Source organism: Delphinus delphis, chromosome 20 (assembly GCF_949987515.2).
Source record: "Delphinus delphis chromosome 20, mDelDel1.2, whole genome shotgun sequence".
NCBI classification, from domain to species: domain Eukaryota; kingdom Metazoa; phylum Chordata; class Mammalia; order Artiodactyla; family Delphinidae; genus Delphinus; species Delphinus delphis.
In genome coordinates this window covers 1,839,881-1,865,408 of record NC_082702.1, presented here as the reverse complement: position 1 = coordinate 1,865,408, position 25,528 = coordinate 1,839,881, and the positions used below count along the sequence as shown (strand labels likewise).

General features: G+C 45.4%; 2 protein-coding genes across 4 annotated transcripts in view; both read left to right on the top strand.

The window, feature by feature from the left end:
- Positions 1 to 25,528, top strand: part of LOC132416625 (zinc finger protein 805) — a 92,110-nt gene that overhangs the window by 35,003 nt on the left and 31,579 nt on the right. Inside the window, exons 1-3 of one of the 2 annotated variants that reach the window (XM_060000085.2) lie at positions 9,526 to 9,768; positions 12,159 to 12,285; positions 16,837 to 16,932. The exons of the other annotated variant lie outside the window; for it this stretch is intronic. Of the exons in view, the coding sequence (XP_059856068.2) occupies positions 9,736 to 9,768; positions 12,159 to 12,285; positions 16,837 to 16,932 (256 nt within the window). The 5' untranslated portion in view covers positions 9,526 to 9,735. Of the gene's footprint in view, positions 1 to 9,525; positions 9,769 to 12,158; positions 12,286 to 16,836; positions 16,933 to 25,528 lie in introns of those variants that run through there. 2 annotated transcript variants of the gene reach the window in all.
- AURKC (aurora kinase C) lies at positions 4,658 to 7,973 on the top strand. 2 transcript variants are annotated; one of them, XM_060000114.1, is made up of 7 exons: positions 4,658 to 4,917; positions 5,037 to 5,073; positions 5,315 to 5,506; positions 5,915 to 6,053; positions 6,474 to 6,622; positions 7,332 to 7,506; positions 7,671 to 7,973. In XM_060000114.1, the coding sequence occupies exons 1-7, from the start codon at positions 4,890 to 4,892 to the stop codon at positions 7,839 to 7,841; spliced, it is 891 nt and encodes a 296-aa protein (XP_059856097.1). In that variant the 5' UTR covers positions 4,658 to 4,889; the 3' UTR covers positions 7,842 to 7,973. The 2 variants fall into 2 exon arrangements, with proteins under 2 accessions (XP_059856097.1, XP_059856098.1); XM_060000115.1 differs by having other exon boundaries at positions 4,660 to 4,917; positions 5,037 to 5,150.

Sequence of the window (25,528 nt, the reverse complement as noted above, 5' to 3'; positions counted from 1 at the left end):
GGGTTCGTGTCCCGGTCCGGGAAGATCCCACATGCCGCGGAGCAGCTAAGCTTGTGAGCCATGGCCGCTGAGCCTGCGCGTCCGGAGCCTGTGCTCCGCAACGGGAGAGGCCACAACAGTGAGAGGCCCGCATACCGAAAAAAAGAAAAAAAATTTAAGCCCTTGTCTTTCTTGAGACTGAACTTGACCCTGTTGACCCCTCCATTCTTGAAATACTCTTTTTCTTTGGTTCTGTAACATCAGTCTCCTGGGTTTCTCTCTCCCTCTTTCTTTTTTTCTAACTTGCTAACTCATCCACTTCTAGTCACCCATTCAGTTTTGAAATTTCTAAATACTTTTCATAGGCCTTTTTCTCACTCTGTGGTCTCTCCCAAGGCTTCATCTGCACCCTTGGCTTCAGTTATCTTCTTTACTTTGAACAAATTGAAATTTATTTTCCCAGTCCTGACTTATTGGAGCTCTAGACCTGAACCCCTGATTTTCTTCTTACTGTCCCCACTTGGATGTTTCAAAGATGTCTCATTCTCCACTTGACTTTTTAAAGATTCCTAAAGTGGCTTCCACTTCTCCCTGATTCTGATCTACTTTTATTTTTCTTAAAGAATGAGATAAGGCCATGTCTTTATTTTTTTTATTTTTAAATCAAATATTAAGTTTTTAAAATTTATTTTTGGCTGCGTTGGGTCTTTGTTGCTGTGCATAGGCTTTCTCTAGTTGCAGTGAATGGGGGCTACTCTTCAGTGCAGTGCACGGGCTTCTCATTGCGGTGGCTTCTCTTGCTGTGGAGCATGGGCTCTAGGCATGCGGGCTCAGTAGTTGTGGCTCGTGGACCCTAGAGCGCAGGCTAAGTAGTTGTGGCACACGGGCTTAGTTGCTCGGTGGCATGTGGGATCTTCCCGGACCAGGGCTCGAACCCATGTCCCCTGCATTGGCAAGCGGATTCTTAACCACTGCGTCACCAGGGAAGCCCCTGATCCACTTTTAGTCTTGCCTCTACACTACATGGCACTGTTTGGTTACCAAGGATAGAAATCCCAGGGGACTTCCCTGGCGGGCCAGTAGTTAAGACTCCAGGTTTCCACTGCAGAGGGCACAGGTTTGATCCCTGGTTGAGGAACTAAGATTCCACATGCCACGCAGCACGGCCAAAACAAAAAAATCCCTTACTCAGCCTGGTTACCTCTGTTTCCTCATCCCCCACATGCAAAGTTGCCAGTTTTGCCTCTTTAATGCCTCTCAAGTCTATCCTCTTCTCTGTAATCCACCACTTCCTTCCTAGACCATAATACCATCATTTATCACCTCTAATTCTGTTTAGTAATTAGGTCTTGTTTTACCCGTTTCCTCTTCAATCCATTCTCCACAGTGTAACCAGAGATGAAACTCAGATGATGCATCTCACTCCCTGCTACCTGCCCAACACACACACCGTTAAAGTGTTTCATGACTTTCCTTAACTCTTGGGATAAAAACCGAATCCTTAACATAGCCCGTCCATGGGGTCTTACCTGGTAAGGGATGTGCCTAATTTACTGCCTTTTCTCTTGCATGTGTCTGACTGCTCTTCTCTCTCCACTTCCTGTTTCCGTTTCTTTTCATTTTCTCCCCTTCTCTAGGGCTCTTCCTTACCCACTTTGGCTAGTGAGTGAGTGCTTATCCTTCACATCTCACCTCAAATAGCACTTCCCTAGGGAAGCCTTTACCAGAATACCCACCTAGGTCATAACTTTTCTTTTTCAGGGAAACTTTCATGGTTCTTTGCTGCCTAAGACCACCTTCAGGCTTGGTGGTTTGCTAGGAGGATTCACTAGACTCAGAAGAGCTGTGATACTCATGATGACAGTTTATTACAATAAAAAGACACAGACCAAGATCACCAAACGGAGAAGGCACGTGTAATAAAGTCCGGGAGAAACCAAGCACCCCTTTCAGGTGATCCCTCCCTGTGCAGTTCACAGGGACTCAAATTTCAGCAAAGATGTGTGACAACATGTTCAGTTATCGCCAACAAAGGAAGGTCACCCAAGCTTCAGAGTCCACAGATTCCTTTACCGAGGCTCGCAGCGCCTAAGTGACCTACCATGGATACTCGGGATCCGCAGAAGGCAAAGATGTAGTGCTGCCTCAGGCAATACAAAGCCCACCCTTCATCATGAGTCACATTGTTAGCATAAATTATCTGGTCATAATGATACAGTGGGACCTACAGGCGTAAGCATAAAAATCACTCTCACTAGTCAAGATATTCCAAGGACTCAGAAGTGGTCTTCCTGGAGCTGGTCAAGGGCAAGTCCTTATTTTTTTCTTTCTTTTTGCCACACTGCACGGCTTGTGGGATCTTAGTTCCCCAGCCAGGGATTGAACCCAGGCCCTCAGCAATGAAAGTGTAGAGTCCTAACCACTGGACCACCAGGGAAGTCCCCCACAGGTACATTTTAGAACACGTTCAGGTGCATATTAGAACCTCGTTACTATGGCTGACAAAGTTTACACAATTTGCCTCCCTTTATCTCTCCAACTTACCTCAAACCACTCTAACCCCTGAAGATGCAGCTCTAAGCCACACTAGCCTTGCTTTTCTGCAAACACCCCAATACACTCCGAACCCAGGAATGTCTTTCTCAAAGACTAGGAATCCATCTCTTTGAAATGAAGACATCAAAGGAGATAGCATCCCTACATCCCAGCTTCTGTGGGAGGGTAGGAGCCTAACTTTGACAGGCACCTTGCTCCAAGTAGCAAAACTACCTCTGTCATAAAGAATTGAGAAGTTAGTTTTCCCTTCTAGAAAGCCAATGTAACAGCAGATAGTCACCCCAATTACCAGGTAAATTTAGGATGAACTATGTGTAACAAATGGTGCTGTCAATACTTGAGAACTAATTATTGTTTGAAAATGTATGTAATGGGTTGTGTCTGTTTGGCTATATGAAAGGGTGAGTTTTATTCTTTGCAATCTCTTAGCAACTGTGCTGTGCATCACATTCTGGTTTAATGCTTATACAATATTAAACTATTTTATTTCTCTACTATCTTTTCGGAGAGGTTTTTCTGAGTTGGAGATTTTTTCCTTTTTAAATTTCCCCACCAATTCACACTATTACCTGTCTAAAAGAATTCAATTGCAAATGTTTTTGAAATTTCTGTGTATGCCAAACAAATAAATATGGGGGATGGTTTTACTATTTGAGACCCAGAATGCAAACTGATTACTGGGTCCAACAAATACACTTGACCCTTGAACAAAAGGGGTTGAACTGCCTAGGTCCACTTAAGGCAGGATTTTTTTCAATAGTAAATGCTATAGCACTGCACCACTTGGGGTTGTTTGAACCCCTCCCTGGATGCAGACCCGCAGATATGGAGGAATCTCAAATACTGATAAGACAAGCTGGGACGTGGGACCATTTGCTGCAGTGCTTGCACCTGGACAAACATCTCCTCCAGCAACAAAATACAAAGAAACTATAAGGGACTAAAAATAACTGCGTGCATGTGCAATTGGGGCAAATTATGAGCAACAAGATACAAAAAGACCAAAAACCCAACTGTCACTTCTGAGGAGCTGGGAACAGAAGCAGGGTACCAGGAGCAAAAACAAGGTACTGGGAGCAAAAACGGTACTGTGCATGCCCCCTGCACACAGCACCACCAAGGAGGTGGGCAGATTACCTAAGCCACCCCTCCAGCCCCACCCCTGGGCTCACCTCGGTTAAGGGCCCAGCCTGCCCCGCTTCAGGGAGCGAGCCAGCGAACCTGCTACTTGTTTTCTCCCTCCTGATGCAGGAGTCCCAATAAAGCCTTACCTGAATTTCTCCTCAGGCCTCATATCAATTTCTATTGATTAGGGAGTCCAAGAACCCTGGTGGTAACACTGAGGGCCAACCATAAGTTATATGCTGAAGGTCAGCACCCTTAAATACCACCCCCGCCCCATCCCGCTTGTTCAAGGATCAGCTGTGCTGTAGTAAGTACATGAGACAGGAGGGCTGAATGCAGCTGTGGTCCGTGCCCCCACTTCAAGTGGCCCGGGCAGTCCTGGGCTGGGGGAGGCAGGTGTATTGGGGGAGGGCACACAAGCCACAGGATACTGGGGGACAGAGGCACAAATTTCGGGGAGCTCCACAGTGGTGACCCTCACATAAGCGAGTGACTGAGGAGGACCCTGGGGAGCGGCTTGAATAGGACACGTCCTTCAAGCTGGGGCCAGTTGGGCTGCACGTGGTTCTGGAGTTTGCCAACTGCATAACGTACCCCGGCAGCTTCCTACGGTTGGTTTATATTCAGTCACACCTCCGTCACGTCACTGAGTTCGTTAAAGCAGTCACTCAGTCACGGATTTATATGTTTGCTCATTCATTCAGGCTTCTTGCATTACAGACTCTCCACACCCCTCCACCCTCTCTCCCCTTCCGGTTTCTGGCGCTCCCTCCTCTCGTGTCTTTCTGCCCCGGCTCCCGCCTTCCTGTCTCCGCGCCCTGCCCTCTCATTGGCCCAGCGCCTTAAGTCCCGCCCCGCAACCACGGGCGGGAGCTCTCATTCCTGTCTCTTCTATTGGGCACGCTGCCTAAGCCTCAGACATTTCAACCAGTGGGAGTCAACCAGGAACTACCCGCTCAGCCAATGGGGCCAGAGCACTTAGTATAAAGGGCCTGGGCCGCGTTGTCTAAGATCTTATCTAATTCAGTAGTGGGTCTGTGCAGAGGTGAGCCTCAGGGGAGCCCGCAGGCGGTGCCCGCCCAGTGACTGCCCCGAGGCTGCGTGGGAGCGGGTCGGGACTGGAAGAGCCTCAGCCTGAGGGTTACCTCCTTCCTGGACACCCAGCTCCTCAGGGCTCAGGAAGGCGTCCTCCTCACCACCATCTTGTCTAGTGAGCCTCCCGAAAACTGATGAAGTCGGGCAGTGCGCAGCCCGCAGGTGAAAGGGATAAGTACCAGGACCAGAGAAAGAGGGTTTAGAAGAAAGGCCTGGTGTCAGTTGTTGGGGGTGGGTGTGCACAGAAGAAAGTGTTGACGTCTCTTTTCTTTTTTCCGTAGCTGTAGCAGGTCAAACGATGCCCAGCATCCCAACCGTGTGAGCGCTTTTGTTTTGTATCTGAAAAAGGAAGGGGAGTGGGACCGAGGGATGAAGAGCAAGCTCCACGTGTGAAGGTTGCCTCATGGGACTGACAGTTATTGACCAAACACCCTGACAGGGCCCTTGAGAAGGGAAAGGGGCCCAGGGAGGGTAAAGTGAAAGAGGAAGGCGAGCATGAAGTTTCCCTGACTCTCCACCCACCTCCGAAACGGAGACTCTTTTCCTTCTCTCCTATCAGGCGGCGCCTCACAATTGATGATTTTGAAATCGGGCGTCCTCTCGGCAAGGGAAAATTTGGGAATGTGTACCTGGCTCGGCTCAAGGAAAGCCATTTCATTGTGGCCCTGAAAGTCCTCTTCAAGTCCCAGATAGAGAAGGAAGGACTGGAACACCAGCTGCGCAGAGAAATTGAAATCCAGGCACATCTACAGTAAGGACAGTCTCTGTATGAGATTCCTGTTACAGGTTCTTTTTTTCACTTGTTCCTGTTTCCTCTTCCATCTCCGACATCTGAACTCATCATTTCCCCCAATACTACCCCCAAATAGGCCCTTTGCTTTCACCTTGAAGATTTTTTTTTTAACATCCTTATTGGAGTATAATTGCTTTATGAAGATTTTTTTCTCTGCAGTTCATTCCAGTTACACCATGTAAAGCTCCCTGTGTCAGACATCAGAATCTTGATGCCTGTTTCATTTTCCCCTCACAAACTTCCAGATCATGCTGTTACTATTCTGGTCCCAGCACAATTTGCCCCTTGTGTGACCAGTCATTTGTAATAGCATCATGAATTGGGCCTCAGGGAGGAGTCTTGACACTTCCTCCTTCTGTTGCGCAGACACCCCAATATCCTACGCCTGTACAACTACTTCCATGATGCACGCCGGATGTACCTGATTCTAGAATATGCTCCAAGGGGTGAGCTCTACAAGGAGCTGCAAAAGAGCCACACATTAGATGAACAGCGTACAGCCACGGTGAGGTGGGAGGCTGAGGGCTTGGGTTCATGAGTTTCCTATGGGCTGATGGGGGTCACTGCTTGTGGTGGTCATGAGTATCCAGATTGCTTTTTTCTTTATTTCTGAATTTCAGTCTATAAATTTTATATAATGACTCTTATATCCTACAACTTCACATTTGGATACCCTAATTACCCCCAGAATATTAATAAATTGTGTGTGTAAGTTTGGATTCTTTGGTTGTAAGCAACAGAATCTAAGTGTGCTACCTTATGGAAAGAAACATGAAAGGCTCTACGGCAGTTCACTGAATAAATGAGTGGAACTGACTTAGAAATAGGAAGCAAGAGATTTTTGGGGCCTCCAGATGGGAAATCACAGCAATAATCATCCCATGGCCAGCTCCATTTCCAGACTGCTTTTTCTTTGCTCACACAGGTAATGGAGGAGTTGGCAGATGCTCTGACCTACTGCCATGAAAAGAAGGTGATTCATAGGGATATTAAGCCGGAGAACCTGCTGCTGGGGTTCAGGGGTGAGGTGAAGATTGCAGACTTTGGCTGGTCTGTGCACACCCCCTCTCTAAGGTAGGTCAGGTGGTGGCACCCTGGGTGCCAGTTAAGAATGATCCAGTTTGATTTATTTCACACATAAGATCCAGATACAAGCCTAGGTTTGTATTTAAATACTACCTTTTTCAAATGCCTATATTTAATGTGTATTTGTAGACTGAAAGAATGTGGTTCAACCATTTAACAGAGATTAATCTCTGTTAACATATAACTTTACCAATAACTTTCCATGTAAATAAATTAAGAACCATTGCTCCATAATTCCAGGAATTTTACCGTATGAATAAACCATAATTAATTTACTTCGTCCCTCTTGGTGTACCATCAGTTTGTTCCAAATCTTCCTTGTGAAAATATCCTGGATCGTGAGCTAAATAATTGTATGAAGAATTCTAAAATATGGAGGGACTTCCCTGGTGGTCCAGTGGTTAAGACTCTGTGCTTCCACTGCAGGGGGGCACGGGTTTGATCCCTGGTTGGAGAACTAAGATCCTGCATGACGTGCAGCACCTCCAAAAAAAAAAAGTTCTAAAATATGGAGTTGGTGGATCCCAGTACTTGCCTTCTTCAAACCTTGATCTGTATTGAAATTTGGTGTTTCCAAATTCCTGTGCCTGCGAGAGGGCTGCCAGGATTTCCTAGGGTCTCCTGTCTCATTGAAAGCTGGGGAAGGAGTTTCCCTTATACTGATCCTCTGCTTAGTGCTCCTTTCTCTGCCCTCTAGGAGAAGGACAATGTGTGGGACACTGGACTACTTGCCCCCAGAAATGATTGAGGGGAGAACATACAATGAGAAGGTGGATCTATGGTGCATTGGAGTGCTCTGCTACGAGCTGCTGGTGGGAAATCCGCCCTTTGAGAGCCCCTCCCATAATGAGACCTACAGACGCATCCTCCAGGTGGGAAGGCCACACTCTGGGCATTCATGTGGGAGCTAGTCAGTGGGGGCTGGTGGGCCTGCGTAGCCCAGGGCACACAAAGATTGTCTGCTAAGATCCCGAACAGTGCCTTGAATGGACCAAGGAAATTAACCATACTTCTCTTTCTTCTGTGGCCTCATCAGGTAGATGTAAGGTTTCCCCCATCAATGCCTTTGGGGGCTCAGGACTTGATCTCCAAGCTTCTCAGATACCAGCCCTCGGAGCGGTTGCCCTTGGTCCAGATCTTGGAGCACCCATGGGTCCGGGCCCACTCTCGGAGGGTGCTTCCCCCATCTGCTCAAATGGTTTCCTGAGCCCTGTATACCCCTAATCCTTTGTGATTGCTCATGGAGCCCCCTTGGCTCTGGTATCTACTCTGTCTTTTGTTTCTTCTCTTTTAAGATGCATCTTGCTAATTAATAAAAGCTGAATCATTTTGTACCAGGTCTTTATAGTTGCATGAGTTGGTGTGTGATTGAGTAGAATCTTTATTTTATTTATTTATTTATTTATTTTTGGTCGCACCACACAGCATGCGGGATCTTAGTTCCCCGACCGGGGATTGAACCCACGCCCCCTGCAGTGGCAGCACAGAGTCTTACCAGGGAAGTCCCTAGAATCTTTATTTCTGTAGAAACTGTTTCCCATGAGAGCAGCCCAAAATGATGCCCTTCCTGGGCCGCAGGTTTTGTGACTTAACGACTCTTCTTGAAAACAAGTTACTACTTTATGCAAATAACCACCCTGGTGGTGCATAACCTACCACCTATCCCAGTGGCTCCTAGACTCAACTCACTTTCCCCATATTTTCAGGAGTATGTCATTTGTAAAACAGGACACTAATCAATCCAGAGGTCCATTCTCTTTATACTGACATCCAACATGGTGCCATCTTCAAGATAAAATGTTTCACTGCACATCAATGCCATCCAATTCTCAAATGAATTCACTAGCACTTACGCGGTGTTGTCATATTATTGCGTCAGGATAAATCATCCCTGATAATAAATGTATCTTCAACCTCTTCTGAAATCATGTGCTCTGCTTGCAGCAATTTTGGGAGTTTTCTTCCAACATTCCCCTACATCCTCCTGTTGCAGTTTTTTATGGCAGCTGCTCCCTTCATTTACAATAAGCTTGACTGCACCAGAGTAAACATCCAGACTACTCAGCGAGGAGCTCAAACATGTTTTCTGATCATTTTGGGCATCTTTTTCACCACTGTGTCTCCTGACTAAAAACACTCCATTTAGAGTTTACCCTGTTAATGTTACTTCCACCACCATATCCTATACATTCTCCTCAATGTGAAATGTCCAGCAGATGCAGGACCACATTCCTATATGACCAGAACCACTAAGTAAATACAAGCTATTCAGCCACTCCACTCTAAGATGAACAGCCCTACCATTGCAGATCCATCATTTAAATGCTCCAAGGGAATTCCCTGGCGGGCCAGTGGTTGAAACTCCGCGCTTTCACTGTGTGCAACCAAAAAAAAAAAAAAAAAATGCTCCAAGACATTGGCTCATAGTTTTTTCACCTGCACCTTCAGTGCTCCTTGGTTCCCCAAAGTTGTGTCCCCTGTGAAGAGGCGGGTCTGTTTCAGGGCTCTGGGTCTCTTAAGTCTTTTTTCTATTTTTCTTTTTGCCGTGCCTTGCAGCTTGTGGGACCTTAATTTCCCCACCAGGGATCGAACCCAGGTCCCGGGCAGTGGAAGCGCGGAGTCCTAATCACTGGACTGCCAGGGAAGTACCCCTGGGCCTCCTAAGTCGTTTACATGGAGGAATAACGGCTCTGGAACGCGCTCCGAGGCCGGTTGTTTGTTAAGAAAAAACTACATTACCCAGAAGGCGGTGCACCGCACGTCTGTAGCAGGCGCTGGACCAATGACGGCCCAGGGCGGGGGTATTTCCTGCGCAGGGGAGGGACTTCCGACCCCATTGGCTGTAGATGTCATTAGCGCGCGACTGTTCCGTCCACGCCAGCTGTGGGGAGGGGATAGCAGTTCAGTGGCCGCTTCTAGTGCGGCTCTTCGCAAATGAGCAGAAAGGAGGCTAGGGCTCGCCTCCGCGCATTTGAGCGAGCGGTGAGCCTCCGCTCGATCGGCCACCCAGCCCAGGTCAGGGAACGGGTGGTGGTCGGCTGAGCCCGCGGTACCCGCCTCTGTCGCCGCCTCTACGGGCCCCGCTCTCGCCTCAGGGTCCCATGATGGCGTCGGCGTGGATGGACCCGACGCGGGTGAGTGGACCACGTTTCTGGCCTTGCTGCTTCTCTTCTGGTTCGGAGAGGGCTCCTGAGCAGGGTGGAAGTCAAGAGAGGCGCTAGACTTCTCTTTGCAGTTGTGTTTGTGTACGACCAGTGGAGCTGGCTCGTCACTGACTTTATTTCCAGTCTTAGAACATGCGAGACTGAATATGCAAATGGAAAATAGACCGCGTATAAAAATAGAACTTTGACAAACAACCTGACCCGTAATCCAGTCCCTTATCTACAATCAACAACCCAGGAGTCTAGCCCGGCCTAAGACTTGCCAGAAGCCAGATTCCTATCTCTAGAGACAGTCCAGGAAGAGAAACAGTGACTTATGTAACATCGGCCCCAAATGGCCAGGACTTGATTAATAATTGACCCTTTCCCTAATCCTTGTCCCCACTTCCAACTTAAAACCAACCAGAGAAAGCCATCCATATGTGGGCCCTTAAACAATCATAGAGGATGCTGTAGGATTACTTGCCAGAGAGTTTTGATTAATTAAACGTATATCATCTGGTAGTCAATGTTGAAGCCCTAGTTAATTTTTCTATCCTTACCTACCTGCCCAAAATGTGCCCAGTAATATGAGTTTATCCAGTACCAGAAATGAGTAATATTGCAGGGTTCCTAGGTATGAACCAGTCAATTTATTAGGAATTTCTAGGTCTTTAATTGAAATATTAACTCAAGAAAGCTGTTAGGATGAAGCTAGAAAGCAGAGAGATGTGAGCACTGAAAGTGCAGGTGAAAAACCATGAGGCGATGTCTTGGAGCATTTAAATGATAGATCTGCATTGGTGGGGCTGTTCACCTGAGAGTGGAGTGGCTGGATTTTTTATATTTACTTAGTGGGTCTGGTCACATAGGGATGTGGTCCTGCATCTGCTGGACATTTCACATTGAGGAGAATGTATAGAATATGGTGGTGGAAGTAACATTAACAAGGAAAACTCTGTATGGAGTGTGTTTAATCAGGAGATACTGGTGAAAACGATGGCTTAAGAGCTAGGGACTTAGTTGCTTTGAGACAACATAAAGCACTCAGCATGGGGACCAGCAGGTAGTAGGACCAGTGAAGCTCAGGTACTGCTGTTGTTAACGTTATTGATATTATCATCACTTACTCAGTCCTCTGACATCCTAGAGTCCTTTCTCTCTGCATCTCACAGTTCCAATGTCATTTCCATTGACTTGTGTCATTTTCCAATGGCTCCTGCATAGTAGGCTCTTCTCTCTTACACTATAGGCGTACCTCGCTGTATTGTACTTCATAGATACTGTGTTTTTACGATTGAAGTTTTGTGGCAACCCTGCGTCCAGCAAACGTTTCAGCATTCACTTACCTCGTGTCTCTGTGTCACATTTTGGTAGTTCTCACAATAGTTCAGACCCTCCACCCACAAAAAGATTACAGCTCACTGAAGGCTCAAGATGATGGGTAGCATTTTTTAGCAATAAAGTACTTAAAAAAATTTTTTTTTCCTTCTTGCTTTTCAGTTTATTCCTTTTTTAAAATTTTATTTTTATTGGAGTATAGTTGCTTTACAATATTGTGTTAGTTTATACTGTACAGCAAAGTGATTCAGCTATACGTATACATATATCCCCTCTTTTTTGGATTTCCTTCTCATTTAGGTCACCACAGAGCATTGAGTAGAGTTCCCTGTGCTATACAGTAGGTGGCAATAAAGTACTTTTTTTTTTTTAATTTTTAATTTTTTGGCTCCGTTGGGTGTTCATTGCTGCGCACGGGCTTTCTTTAGTTGTGGCAAGCGGGGGCTACTCTTTGTTGCAGTGCGCGGGCCCCTCACTGCGGTGGCTTCTCTTGTTGTGGAGCATGGGCTCTAGGCGTGCGGGCTTCAGTAGTTGTGGCTCTCAGGCTCTAGAGTGCAGACTCAGTAGTTGTGGCACATGGGCTTAGTTGCTCCGCGGCATGTGGGATCTTCCCAGACCAGGGATCAAACCTGTGTCCCCTGCTTTGGCAGGTGGATTCTTAACCACTGCGCCACCAGGGAAGTCCCTAAAGTAATTTTTAATTAAGATATCTACATTATTTTTTTAGACATAACGCTATCGTACACTTAATAGACTGCAGTATAGTGTAAATATAACTTTTATATGCTCCTGGAAACCAAAAAAATCATGTGACTGGCTTTATTGGAGTGGTCTGGAACCAAACCCCCAATATCTCCAAAGTATAGCTGTATTGTATTATGTCCAAAGCATTGTCCACCTCCCCTTCAGCCCAGTGCAGAGGAAGTACCCAGTGATTAGGGCCTTGATCTTGCTGCACCTTTACCAGCGATGCAGAGACGGGCTCTGATCCCATCCAACCATCCCAAGGCTAGTGCTACTATCTCTGTTTGACATTCCAGGTGTCTGTGACCTTCGATGATGTGGCTGTGACTTTTACCCAGGAGGAGTGGGGGCAGCTGGACCTGGATCAGAGGACCCTGTACCAGGAGGTGATGCTGGAAAACTGTGGGCTTCTGGTGTCTCTGGGTAAGGCCTTGCCACTTTGCCGTGCAGAGGACCTGCCACCTCCTTTATCCCAAACTCTGGCTCTGTCTTGGCTGGTCAAGACGGCCTCAGGAGCCCTTCCTCCCTTTTCCTCACAACTTCAGTCATTTTTGAGATTCATCTCTTCCTGCCTGCTATCCCTGTGTCTCTTTGAATAAAGTTCCTTTTTGGCTCCTAGAAAATGATGGAAGGAAACAGGGGTGTTCTGCAGAGCCCAAAGGCAGAATTTCTTGTTGGGCCATATGATGGACTGATGTAGGAACTGGGAACCACCAGGATTATACCCTGACTTCTGGATCTCCTGTCCTGGTTTTCCCTCTGGCTTTGTTCACGTCTCTGTCTTTTCAAAATGGCTTTTGTGCCTCAGCAAGTTTGTGACAGGAGTGGCCACCCCAGTCCCTGCTCTCTGGGGCCCCAAGATACCTTGTTTCTACTTCTTTGCATACTTATATTGTTTCTCTTTTTTTCTTTCTCTGCTGCTGGGCTCCAGGGATGGAGGCAGTGCAGGAGTGGCCACCTGAGCCCATACTTCCCTGAGCCTCTACCCCAGTGCCCAGCACAGACTGGCCTCTGTCTGAGGTTCTTGTTTCACATTCCAGACAGGGAGCTGACTGGGTGGGACTGGTTGGCTCACGTATCCCCTGCAGCCCAGTCCACAGGGCTGTGAGTGATGGGATGGTCTCCAGGAAGAGGGTGAGGCAGGTGGGGCCTCGGGAGGTTTTTGCCGTCAGTGCCAACAGGTATTGTTCTAAACCACAGGATCTCGGTTATGGGGCTTTTCTGTTCTCCTGTGCCTTCATGATTGTCTCTTGTTCCCTGAGTCCTGGCCAAGATCCAAGAGAGAGAAGCTGAGACAGTTGTGCTTCTCAGTACTTGGTTTTGTCCCCAGGAGACATTTGGAAGTCTGCAGCCACATTTGACTGTCACAACTGGGGTGTGGGTGGTCCCGGCATCTAGCAGGTTAGAGTCCAGAGATGCTGCTTAGTACCTGAGGATGGACAAGACAGCCCCATTCAACAAAGGATGATCCAGTCCACAAGGGCAAGAGAGCCAAGGTGGAGAAACAGCAGCCTGAGGATAATCACTTTAGACCTCTCAGTTTGAGGGAAAGGAGAGCTGTAAATCCAGGGCATAGGGTAAGACATGCCTGTTTTTAGAGAATTGGGATTGTATTCTGTGTTAATGAGAAGAGGTTACACAAAATTAGGAAACGTTTGACATATTTAGATATTTTATAACAAAATTTTAAAAATAAGAAGGTCCACTATCTGGCCCTGCTGACCCTTCACTCTCCTCCCCATGCTTTCCCTGAGCTCAGTCTGCTCTGGTCACGCTGGTGTCTTGCTGTTTCCTGTGCACATACTTAACGTACTTGCCTCGGGCCTCTGCAGTTGCTGTTCTCTATGCCTGGTGGGTGTGGGTGTGCTTGGGCTTTTCACATGGCTACCCCTTCTCAGCACAGTCACCACCTCCTCACCAGCTGTTTCCTGATCACGAAATCTCTTGGAGGCCCCTCCCCTGTCACAGTCGCTTTTTCCCGTCACCCTATTTATATCCTTGTAAGCCAGTGGTTCTCATTCAAGGATGATGTTGTCCCCCAGAGGACACATGACAATGTCTGGAGACATTTGGGTTGTCCCAACTGGGATGTAGATGCTACAGGCATCTATTGAGTGGAGACCTGGAACGCTTCTACACATCTTTATGCTGCACAGGACATACGTACTCCCTCCCCTTCTCCTCAACAAAGAATTGCCTGGATCTAAATGTCAGTTGAACAGAGGCTGAGAAACCCTGTTTCTGAAGGCTCACGGACACTTCACCAGGGACACTGAGAGACACCCCGAGGAGGCCATTCCTTTATTCTGTGTCCTCCCTGATTATGTAGTGAAAATCCGGGTTCAGTACTGAACACCTCCCCCCACCCCCACTGTTGCTAATTTCCCATTTTCAACAGAGGGAGCCCCGTCCCTGAGCAGCAGCATGAGCTCGCTGGCACTTAACCTCACCCTTTGGAGTTTTTTGTTGTTGTTGTTGTTTTGTTTGTTTTTTTTGGTACGCGGGCGTCTCACTGTTGTGGCCTCTCCCGTTGCGGAGTACAGGCTCCGGACGCACAGGCTCAGAGGCCATGGCTTACGGGCCCAGCCGCTCCGCGGCATGTGGGATCTTCCCGGACTGGGGCACGAACCCGTGTCCCCTGCATCGGCAGGCGGACTCTCAACCACTGCACCACCAGGGAAGCCCCATCCTTTGGATTTTATTGCTGCCTTTTCAGGTTGACCTGCCATCGACTCAAGTGACTCTGGGTTTCTGTTTCCCGTTTATCAGAGCTAAACAGGATTCCCTTTTTGTTTTTATTGTTGTTGTTTTTGCGGTACGCGGGTCTCTCATTGTTGTGGCCTCTCCCGTTGCGGAGCACAGGCTCCAGACGCGCAGGCTCAGCGGCCATGGCTCACGGGCCTAGCCTCTCCGCGGCATGTGGGATCTTCCCGGGCCGGGGCACGAACCCGTGACCCCTGCATCGGCAGGCGGACTCTCAACCACTACGCCACCAGGGAAGCCCAGGATTCCCTTTTGCTTTGTTTTGTTTTTACAATGAGGATTCCCTTTTTGAACGAATGTAAGAAAAATAAAAAGTGGGTCACTTTTAAGAAAAATATTAATGTTAATGCTAGTCACAGCTCACTCTGGTCATTGGAGGACTGACTGCATATCAGGCCTGTTCCAGGCACCCATTTGATTCTCATGCTCTCCTGGTCCTTAGCAAAGTCAGGAAAACTCAGCTACTGCACTGAGTCTCATACAGCTGAACTTACCCAGTAAAGAACATACACTTTCATTGATGAAGCTTTTCTGTGGGTTTATTTTAAGCAACAATCCTTTTATGAAATACTGATGAAAGTAGATGTTATTTGATGTTTCTATAAATGTCCAATGTGACCATACACCACTGTGTAGGATTCTCAATTTTATTATTTTCTAGTAGTTCATGAAACGCTGAAATCTAGGGTCACTGAGTCTGCCCCACCCACCCCGGCCCCTGTTCCCAACAGGTGGATCTTCGTGCTCACATCCCTGCCTCACAACTGCCCTGCACTCGGTCTCAGGATGCTGGCCTGTTTCCTCCTTAGTGTAGTGCTGGGGAGCCCAGGCTCCAGAGCCAGACTCTTATGTTCAGTCCCCACTCTGCTCCTTAAAACCTTGTGGTCCTGGGCAAATTACTGAAGCTGTCTGTGCCTTGGGGTGCTCGTTGGTAAAATGGGGTAAGATGGTATCTACTTGCCAGGGCCGTAGCAAGGGTACATGGCTAACTTATGGGAAGGGGTCAGAACTGTGCCTCGTGTGACCAGATTACATGCAGGTTAGCAGTTGAGAAGCTCGCTGCTGTCACTACCGTTGTTACTCCTCAGGAGTCTCATTATCCCCATGCCTGGATCCAGCACCTTCTGGAACAGTGTTGTGTAGCCTTGTGGTAAAACAGCACACAGAGCAGAGATGGCTAGACCTGGGCTCCATATTGGCTCAGCCATTCACCAATTCTGGCCTCTTTGGCAAATCACATTATCTGCCTGAGCATGGTTTCTGTATGGTTTTTATCTATAAAATAGGGCTACTCACAGACATAGAACACAAAATATGGTAAGCAAAGTTGGGGGGTGGGGTGTGAGGGATAAATTAGGAGTTTGGGATCAACAGATACTACCATATATAAAATAGATAAACAACAAGGTTCTACCGTATAGCACAAGGAACTATATATATTCAATATATTATAATAATCTATAATGGAAAAGAATCTGAAAAAGAATATATATGTGTGTGTGTGTGTGTGTGTGTGTGTGTGTATAAATACACTGAATCACTTTGCTGTACACCTGAAACTAATCTGACATTGTAAATGAACTATAATTTTTTAAAAAATGGTGCTGATCACAATATGTACTTGCTGGGAATGCTGTGAGGAAACCCTAGGATAGAATCCTCTGTGGCCTATAGGAAGAACAATACAAAACTTTGCTTGGGTTCTAAAAAAAGAACTGGATCAATGAAGACACATAACTTGTTTTGAATGAAAAGAGTCAATTTTCTTTTTTTTTTTGGCTGCACGATGCAGCTTGCGGGATCTTAGTTCCCCAGCAGGGATTGAACCCATTGTCCCCTGCAGTGGAAGCACAGAGTCCTAATCACTGGACCGCCAGGGAATTCCCAAGAGTCAATATTTTAAATATGTTAGTTGTTTAAATTACTCCATAAATTTATTTCAATTTTGAAATGATGTAATGCATTTAAGTTGCTTGAACACAATCCTTTTACTACGATTATACACTATATGTTAGTTTTTGACTTAGGAATAAAAACTCCATGGCAGTGTGGCATGTCTTTGGTTTCCAGTTCACAGTACAGCATTTTGTATATGCATGGGAGCAGCTTCATTCTGAGGTCTTGTCCACATCCTGAAGTCCCACACTAGATCGAGAGGTTTTCTTTGTTTTCACAGAAATCCTAGTGTCTTCTTCCTTTCTCCATGAACAGGGTGTCCTGTTCCCAGATCTGAGCTGATCTACCAACTGGAGCAGGGGCAGGAATTGTGGACAGTGAAGAAAGACCTCTCCCGAAGCACCTGTCCAGGTAGGAGCCAAGGTTTGGGCAGCTGGGAGACCCTGCAGGGGAAGGTCGCTGGCCCTGGTTCCTTGGGGAAGTGTCTTGTTCGGGCCTCTGGTGGTCTGGAGGCCACGGAGCCCTTTGACCCCAGGTCCCTCTGTCCTGGAGGATAGAGGTGCATGAGCTGAGATGTGTCTTGGGCTCCAGCTGCCTGGGCTTCACCGATCACCAGCTCTGTGGCCCTGGTGAACTTCGGGATCTCCTTGTGTCTTTGTATATATAAGTTTGACTAAGTTAAATCTTAGCTGCCATGTCAGAGAGACTCCAGCATCTTGGTGCTCAGCATATGGAAGCACTTGTTCTTTTTTTGTATTTCTTTCTTTCTTTTGCCACGACTCGCAGCGTGCAGGATCTTAGTTCCCTGACCAGGGGTCGAACCCGTGACCCTTGCAGTGGAAGTTTGGAGTCTTAACCACTGGACCACCAGGGATGTCCCTGGAAGCACTTTTTCTGAGGCACACCCGGTCCGTGTGACTGTGCATCACACAGCTGTTCAGGAACCCGGGTCCACTCTGCCGTCAGCATGTGGCTTGAAGGTTGTCCTGACCTCCTGCAGCAGGCAGAGGAGAGTGAGAGGGCAAGGAAGACTCGCACAAACACCAGCCACCCCCCCCCACCCCCCCCCCCCGCGCTTCCACTGATAGGCACTTGGCCACACTCGGGGGATGGGGCTGGGAGATGGGGCTGAGCCATGTGTCCAAGTGGAGGAGCAGGTGGTTTGGCGAGTGTGGTCTGCTGCGCTCAGTCTGTTCCTGATAGTTGCTCCGTCCCCGGGTTGTTGGGGACGTGGTCATATAACGCGTTAAAGCATAAAACTGCTTAGCACAAGCGTCTGCACCGCAGTCAGTGGCTCGTGGGAAGTAAGCCGTTGGTGTCATTCATGTCCCTGTATTGTAATGAGTAATGCATCTCACGTTTCCCTCTGACCTCTGAGGAAAAGGGCCTTCCTTCCTCTCCCAGCTCCTCTCCAGCTCTCTTCTGCCTCCCCTTTCCCACACTGTCCAGATACTCAAGAAGCCTTCCCTTGTTGCATGTCTCCCTACTCCTCCTGTTTGGTAAAACCTGACGGTGACATTTGTCCTGCTGTGCCCCACATCTGGGCTGCTGAGGGCACTGGGGCCGCCGTGTGTGGTGATGGGGCCCCTGCAGAGTCGTGCTCTTTCCCTCCTAGTCCCTCGGGCGGCCCCACCAGCCTGCGAGTGTCTGTGTGCAGCCCGTCGACAGCCCCTCAGAGAGGCAGTTCCGAGCCTCTGCCCTCTGCTCTCTGCCCTTCTCCACCTGAATATCTCAGAGGCACCCAGTCAACATGCCTGGCAAGGAACCCGTTACGATGCTCACTCCTTCCTCTCCCAAGTTAGAGCGCATGGTCCTGCCATCTAGGCAGGTTGGAGACTGGATACAGCCCCAGAGACTGTATCCTCACCCCTCCACCTGTATCGGCCCCTATATCCGGCTACCTCCCACATCCCGTCCATTTTACATCATGTACATCTCCTGAATCTGTCACTTCTACCACCTCCCATCAGATCTGTCCCCACATTCTGAGTCCAAGCTCTCATCATCTTTTCCTTGCGGATGCTAGTAGTTCCCCTAACTGGTCTCTACATCTGCTTTATGCCTCTGGTCAGCTCTCTGTCCTGCATGAGCTACCCCAGGTGTAGCCATAGATGCCTCAGCATGTGACCACTAATGTGTCAGCAAGTTTTCATGTGGAAAGTAAAGTCTGCCTCATATTGCTTGATCTTCAGCCCTTCCACACTCATTTGGACTCTCCTATCTGTAGCTTCTCTTTTCACCTAGTTGAAGAGGTCTTGCCCCTGGGCATGGCCAGTTCCGACATCAGAATCTGGAAAATAGCTTTTCATGAAAGTGCCTTCATCACTTATATTCTGCTTGTTTTATAACTTTATCCTTTTCTCTGCTCAAAGTAAAAATATGCTGAAGTTCCTTACAGTGAAGAAAATAAATTAAAAATATTCCTGTCTCACATTGTATTCATCCATTGTCTGCAGCATTTAATTGTTCACATTTTTTCACTCTCACAGTGCTGCCAAGAACATTTGTATATATTGGTCATCTTGCTCATGTTTAGGCTGTCTTTTAATGTTTCTTAGAGTGAAATTGTTGGATTATAGTCTGTGCAAATTCTCAAGTTTACAAGATAATTCCTGTTATGTTCTAAAGGGGCTAAACCAATTACACTTCCACCAGGAAAGAATGGAGGTTTCTTCAACCCATACCTTGACCAATACCTGGTATTATAAGGCTCCTCAATTTTTGACAATCAAGTGAATACAGAATTGTATCCCACATGGTTTTGATTTGCTTTTCCTTCGTTCATAAGGAACTTTAGCACCTTATCGTATGATTGTGAGTCAATCTATGAATTAAGTTTTCTTCTTTGAAATGTCATTTCATGATAAACGTCTATTTTATTCTATTGACTTGTTTGCATTTTCTTGTGTTTTAACAAATTTATTTATTTATTTTTGGCTGCGTTGGGTCTTTGTTGCTGTGTGCAGGCTTTCTCTAGTTGCGGCGAGCGGGGGCTACTCTTCGTTGTGGTGTGTGGCCTTCTGATTGCGGTGGCTTCTCTTGTTGTGGAGCACAAGTTCTAGGTGTGCGGGCTTCAGTAGTTGAGGCACGCAGGCTCAGTAGTTATGGCTTGTGGCCTCTAGAGTACAGGCTCAATAGTTGTGGCACACAGGCTTAGTGGCTACGTGGCATGTGGGATCTTCCCAGACCAGGGCTCGAACCCGTGTCCCCTGCATTGGCAGGCAGACTGTGCCACCAGGGAAGCCCTGCATTTTCTTTCTGATTTGTAGGGATTCTTTGTGCATTACTCATGTTATCTTTTTTTGTGGGTATGGTAAAATGCAGATAGTGTAAAATATATCATCTTAGCCATTTTTAAGTATACATTGAGTGGTATTAAATAGAGTCATAATGTCGTGCAGCTATCACCACCAGCCTTCTCCATAACTCTTCATCATTTGAAACTCTGTGCCCATTATACAGTAATCCCCCTATGTCCCTACCATGCCCTGCCCCTGGCAACCACAATCTTTCTGTGTCCGTGATTTTTGACTACTCTACGTACCTCATGTAAATGGAGTCACACGCTATTTTGTGTGTGTGACTGGCTTATTTCACTCAACATAACGTCCTCAAGGTTTATCCATGTTGTAGCATGTGTTAAAATGTCATTTCTTTTTAAGGCTCAGTAATATTCTTTTGTGTGTGTGTGTGTGTGTGTGTGTCTCAGTCCCACATTTTACTTATCCATTCATCCCTTGGTGGAAACTTGGGTTGCTTCTATGTTTTAGCTATTGTGAATGATGCTGCTGTGAACATGGGTGTACAAATGTCTTTGAGACCCTGATTTCAATTCTTTTGAATTGAAAGAATTCATATAACAAGAAATGGAATTACTGAATCATGTAGTATCAATATTTCCATTTTTAATTTTTTGAGGAACTGCCATACTGTTTTCCACAGTCTGTGCCAATTTGCATTCCTACCAACAGTGCACAAGAGTTTCAGTTTCTCCACATCTTCACCAACATTTGTTATTCTGTTTTTTCCGATAATAGCTGTCCTAATGGTTGTGAGATGGTATCTCATTATAGTTTTGATTTTCATTTCCCTAATGATTAGTGATGTTGAACATCTTTTCTTGTGCTTGTTAGCCATTTGTATATCTTTGAAGAAATGTCTATTCAAGTCCTTTGCCCATTTTTGTATCAGGCTGTTTTTTTGTTTTGTTAAGTTTGAGTTCTCTGTATATTCTGATTATTAATCCCTTTTCAGATACATGATTTGCAAATATTTTGTCACATTCTTTGGATTATCTTTTTACTCCGTTGGTAGTGTCTTGATCACAAATTTTCCTAATTTTCATGAACTACAATTTTTCTATTTTTTCTTGTGTTGCCTGTGCCTTTGGTGTCATATCTGAGAAATGTTTGCCAAATCCAGTGCCATGCCACATTTGCCCTATGTTTTCTTCTCTCCATTTTTTAAAAAAATAAATTTATTTATTTTATTTTTGGCTGCGTTGGGTCTTTGTTACTGTTCATGGGCTTTTCTCTAGTTGCGGTGAGCGGGGGCTACTCCTCGTTGCGGAGCACGGGCTCTAGGCATGCCCGCTCAGTAGTTGTGTCTCACGGGCCCTAGAGCGCAGGCTCAGCAGTTGTGGCGCATGGGGGCCCAGCCGCTCCGCGGCATGTTGGATCCTCCCGGACCAGGGCTCGAACCCATGTCCCCTGCACTGGCAGGCGGACTCCCAACCACTGCACCACCAGGGAAGTAACTTCTCTCCATTTTGCGTTAAGTTTTGTATATGATGTTAGATAAGGGTCCAATTTCATTCTTTTGCATGTAGGTATTCAGTTTTCCCGGCACCATTTGTTGTGAACACTGTCTTTTCCCCCGTTTAATGGTTTTGGCACCCTTGTCAAAAATCATTTCATGATGTATGTGAGGGTTTATTTCTGGGCTGTCGATTCTATTCCCTTGGTCTATTTGATTTTATGCCAGTAGCACACTGTATTTGATCATTGTAGTTTTGTAGTAAGTTTTGAAATCGGGAATTTTCTGTTCTTCAACTTTGTTCTTCTTTTTCAAGAGTGTTTTGGCTATTCAGGGTCTCTTCAGATGCACTATAGATTTTAGGGGGGATTTTTTTTTGTTTCTGCAAAAAATTTTGCTGGAGGACTTCCCTGGCAGTCCAGTGGTTAAGTCTCTGGGCTTCCAATGCAGGGGGCGCAGGTTTGATCCCCGGTCATCGGGGAACTAAGATCCCCCATGCCATGCGGCACAGCCAAAAGATTAAAAAAAAAAATGTTGCTGGGATTTTGATAGGGATTGCATTGAATCTGTAGATCACTTTGGGTAGTATTGATATCTTAACAATATTAGGTTTCCAAATTGGGAACATGGTATGTGTTTCTGTTTATTTACATCATCTTTAACTCTTTTAGCAATGTTTTGTAGTTTTCATTGTGCAAGTGTTTCACTTCGTTGATTAATTCCTAAGTATTCTTTCTCATGCTATTGTAAATAGAACTGTTTTGTAATTTCATTTTCAGATTGTTCATTATTCATGTATATAAATGCAACTGATTTTTGTGTGTTGACTTTGTATCCTGCTACTTTGCTGAACTCATTTATTCAGCAGTTATTTTGTGACGTTTTTGTGGTTTTTACATGTAATAAACTACCATCTGCAAGCAAAGATAATTTTACCTCTTCCTTTCCAGTTTGGATGCTTTTGATTTCTCTTTCTTGCCAATTGCTCTGTCTAGAACTTCCAGTATTATGTTGAATAGAAGTGGTGAAAATAGATGTCCTTAACTTGTTTCAGATCTTAGAGGAAAAGCTTTCAGACTTTCATCATTGATTTTTTTTTTATCATGAATTTTGTCAAAGACTTTTACTGCATCATTTGAGATTATCATGTGGACTTTTTCCTTCATTCTGTTAATGTGATGTGTTAACGCTGATCAATTTTCATATGTTGAACTGTCCTTACGTTACAGGAATAAACTGCATTTGGTCATGGTGTATATTCCTTTCGATATGTTGCTGAATTCGTTTTGCTCATATTTTGTTCAAGATTTTTGCATCAGTGTTCATAAAGGATATTGCTCTGTAGTTTTCTTGTAGTGTACTTGGCTTTGCTATTAGGGTAATGCTTGTCTCAGAATGAGTTTAAAAGTGTTTTGTCCACTTTAGTTTTCTGGAAGAGTTTGAGGATTGGTCTTAGTTCTTCTTAAAAAATGTTTGGTTAGAACTCACCAGTGAAGCCATCAAGTCCAAGATTTTTCTTTGTTGGGAGAATTTGATTATTAATTCAATCCCTTTTTAGTTATAGGTCTATTCAGATTTTCTATTTCTCCATGATTTAGTCTTCACAGGTTTTGTGTTTCTAGGAATATGTTCATTTCATCTAGGTTTTCCAATTTGTTGGTGTATAGTTCTTCACAGTATTCTCTTATACTCTGTTTTGATATCTATAGAATCAAAAGTAATATCCCCACTTTCATCTCGGATTTTAGTATTTTGAATCTTTTCTTTTTCTTGGTCCATCTAGCTAAAGGTTTGTCAATTTTGTTGATCTTTTCAAATAACTAACTTTTTGTTTCACTGATTTTTCTCTATTTTCTCTGCACTATTTACCTTTTAAAAAATATTCTCTGCACTATTTACCTTTTCAAAAATATTTGTTTGTTTATTAAACTGGCCACAGAATGCAGGATCTTAGTTCCCCGACCAGGGATCAAACCCGTGCCCCCTGCATTGGGGGCGCAGAGTCTTAACCACTGGACTGCCAGGGAAGTCCCCTGTATTATTTATCTTTAATCTTTCATATTCCCTACTGCTAGGTATGGGTTTAGTTTGCTTTTCTTTTCCTACTTAATTATGTTGTTAGGTTGTTGATTTGAGGTCTTTTTTTTTTTTACTGGAAGCATCTATAGCTACAACTCTCCCTCTTAACACTGCTTTCTCTGCATCCTGTAAGTTTTGGTATGTTAAGTTTTTGTTTTCATTAGACACAAATCATACTTTGTATGATATCTTTTTTTTTTTTTTTTTTGTGGTATGCGGGCCTCTCACTGTTGTGGCCTCTCCCGCTGCAGAGCACAGGCTCCAGACGCACAGGCCCAGTGGTCATGGCCCACGGGCCCAGCCGCTCTGCGGCATGTGGGATCGTCCCGGACCAGGACACGAACCCGTGTCCCCTGCATCGGCAGGTGGACTCTAAACCACTGCGCCACCAGGGAAGCCCTGTATGATATCTTTTTAAATCTGTTGAGACTTAATTTGTGGCCTAACCTATGGTCTGCCCTGGAAAATGTCCCATGTACACTTGAGAAGAATGTGTATGCTATTGTTGTTGGGTAAAATGTTCTGTATGTATCTGTTAGATCTAGTTGGTTTATTATGTTATTTAAGTCATCTATTTCTTTACTTATCTTTTGTCTGGTTGTTCTCTCCATTATTGAGAATGGGACGTTGAAGTTTCCATCTGTTGTTGTAGTGCTCTTTCTCCCTTCCATTCTGTCATTCTTTGCTTCATGTATTTTGATCTTCTGTCATTATGTAAATGTTTACAATTGTAATATCTTCTTGCTGTATTATACCTTTTAGTTATATAATGTCCTTCATTGTCACTTGTAATCTTTTTTGATTTAAAGCCTATCTTGTCTGATTTTAATATAGAAACCTCTGCTCTCTTTTGGTTAGTATTTGCATGCAATATCTTTTTCCATCCTCTGACTTTCAATCTGTTTGTGTCTTTGGATCTAAAGTGAGTCTCTTTTGGAAAGCATATAGTTGGATCATGTGGGTTTTTGTAAGAAATTAATATTTATTTATTTATGGCTACGTGGGGTCTTAGTTGTGGCACATGGGATCTTTTGCTGCAGCACGTGGGCTCTTTGTTGCAATGTGTGGGCTTCTCTCTAGTTGTGGTACGTGGGTTCCAGAGCTCGCGGGCTCAGTAGTTGTAGCACATGGGCTCTGTAGTAGAGTGCGTGGACTGTGTAGTTGCGACATGTGGGCTCTCTAGTTCTGGTGTGCAGGCTCAGTAGTTGCGGTGCCAGGGCTTAGTTGCCCCAAGGCATGTGGGATCTTAGTTCCTTAGACCAAGGATCGAACCCGTGTTGCCTACATTGGAAGGCAGATTCTTAACCACTGGATCACCAAGGAAGTCTCTGGATCATGTGTTTTTATCAATTCTGATAATCTCTGTCTTTTAATTGAAGAGTTTAATCCATTTACATTTAAAGTAATTGCTGATATGGAGAGACTTCTGTCATTTTGATATTTGATTTCTATATGCATTATAGCTTTTTTCTTTCTCATTTCCTGTGTTATAGTCTTGTGTTTAGTTGATATTTTGTAATGAAACATTTAAATTCCTTTTTGGAATTACTTAAAATTCTATAGCTATTTGTGGTTACCATGGGAATGACATCTAACATATTAAAGTTTTAACACTAATTTGATTTTATACCAGCTTAACTTCAGTAACAAACAAAAATCCTTTACAACTCTGTCATCTCCCCTTTCAATTGTTCGTGTCACAAAGTTACATCTTTATATATTGTATGCCTAGAAACTTAAACTACTAATTCTTCTGAATGCATTAGTCTCTTAAATTATGTAGGAAACTACACATGGAGTTATAAACTAAAGTTACAATAATAGTAGCCTTTAGATTAACAATTTTAAAAAGTCTTCTAAATCATTTAAAAACAAAAAGTGGAGTTACACGGGACTTCCCTGGTGGCACAGTGGTTAAGAATCCACCTGCCAATGCAGGGGACAAGGGTTCGAGCCCTGATCCGGGAGGATCCCACATGCTGCGGAGCCATTAAGCCCGTGTGCCACAGCTACTGAGCCCGCGTGCCACAACTACTGAAGCCTGCGTGCCTAGAGCCCCTGCTCCAAAACAAGAGGAGCCACTAAAATGAGAAGCCCATGCACAGCAACAAAGAGTAGCCCCCCCTTGCCACTAGAGAAAGCCCGTGTGCAACAAAGACCCAACACAGCCATA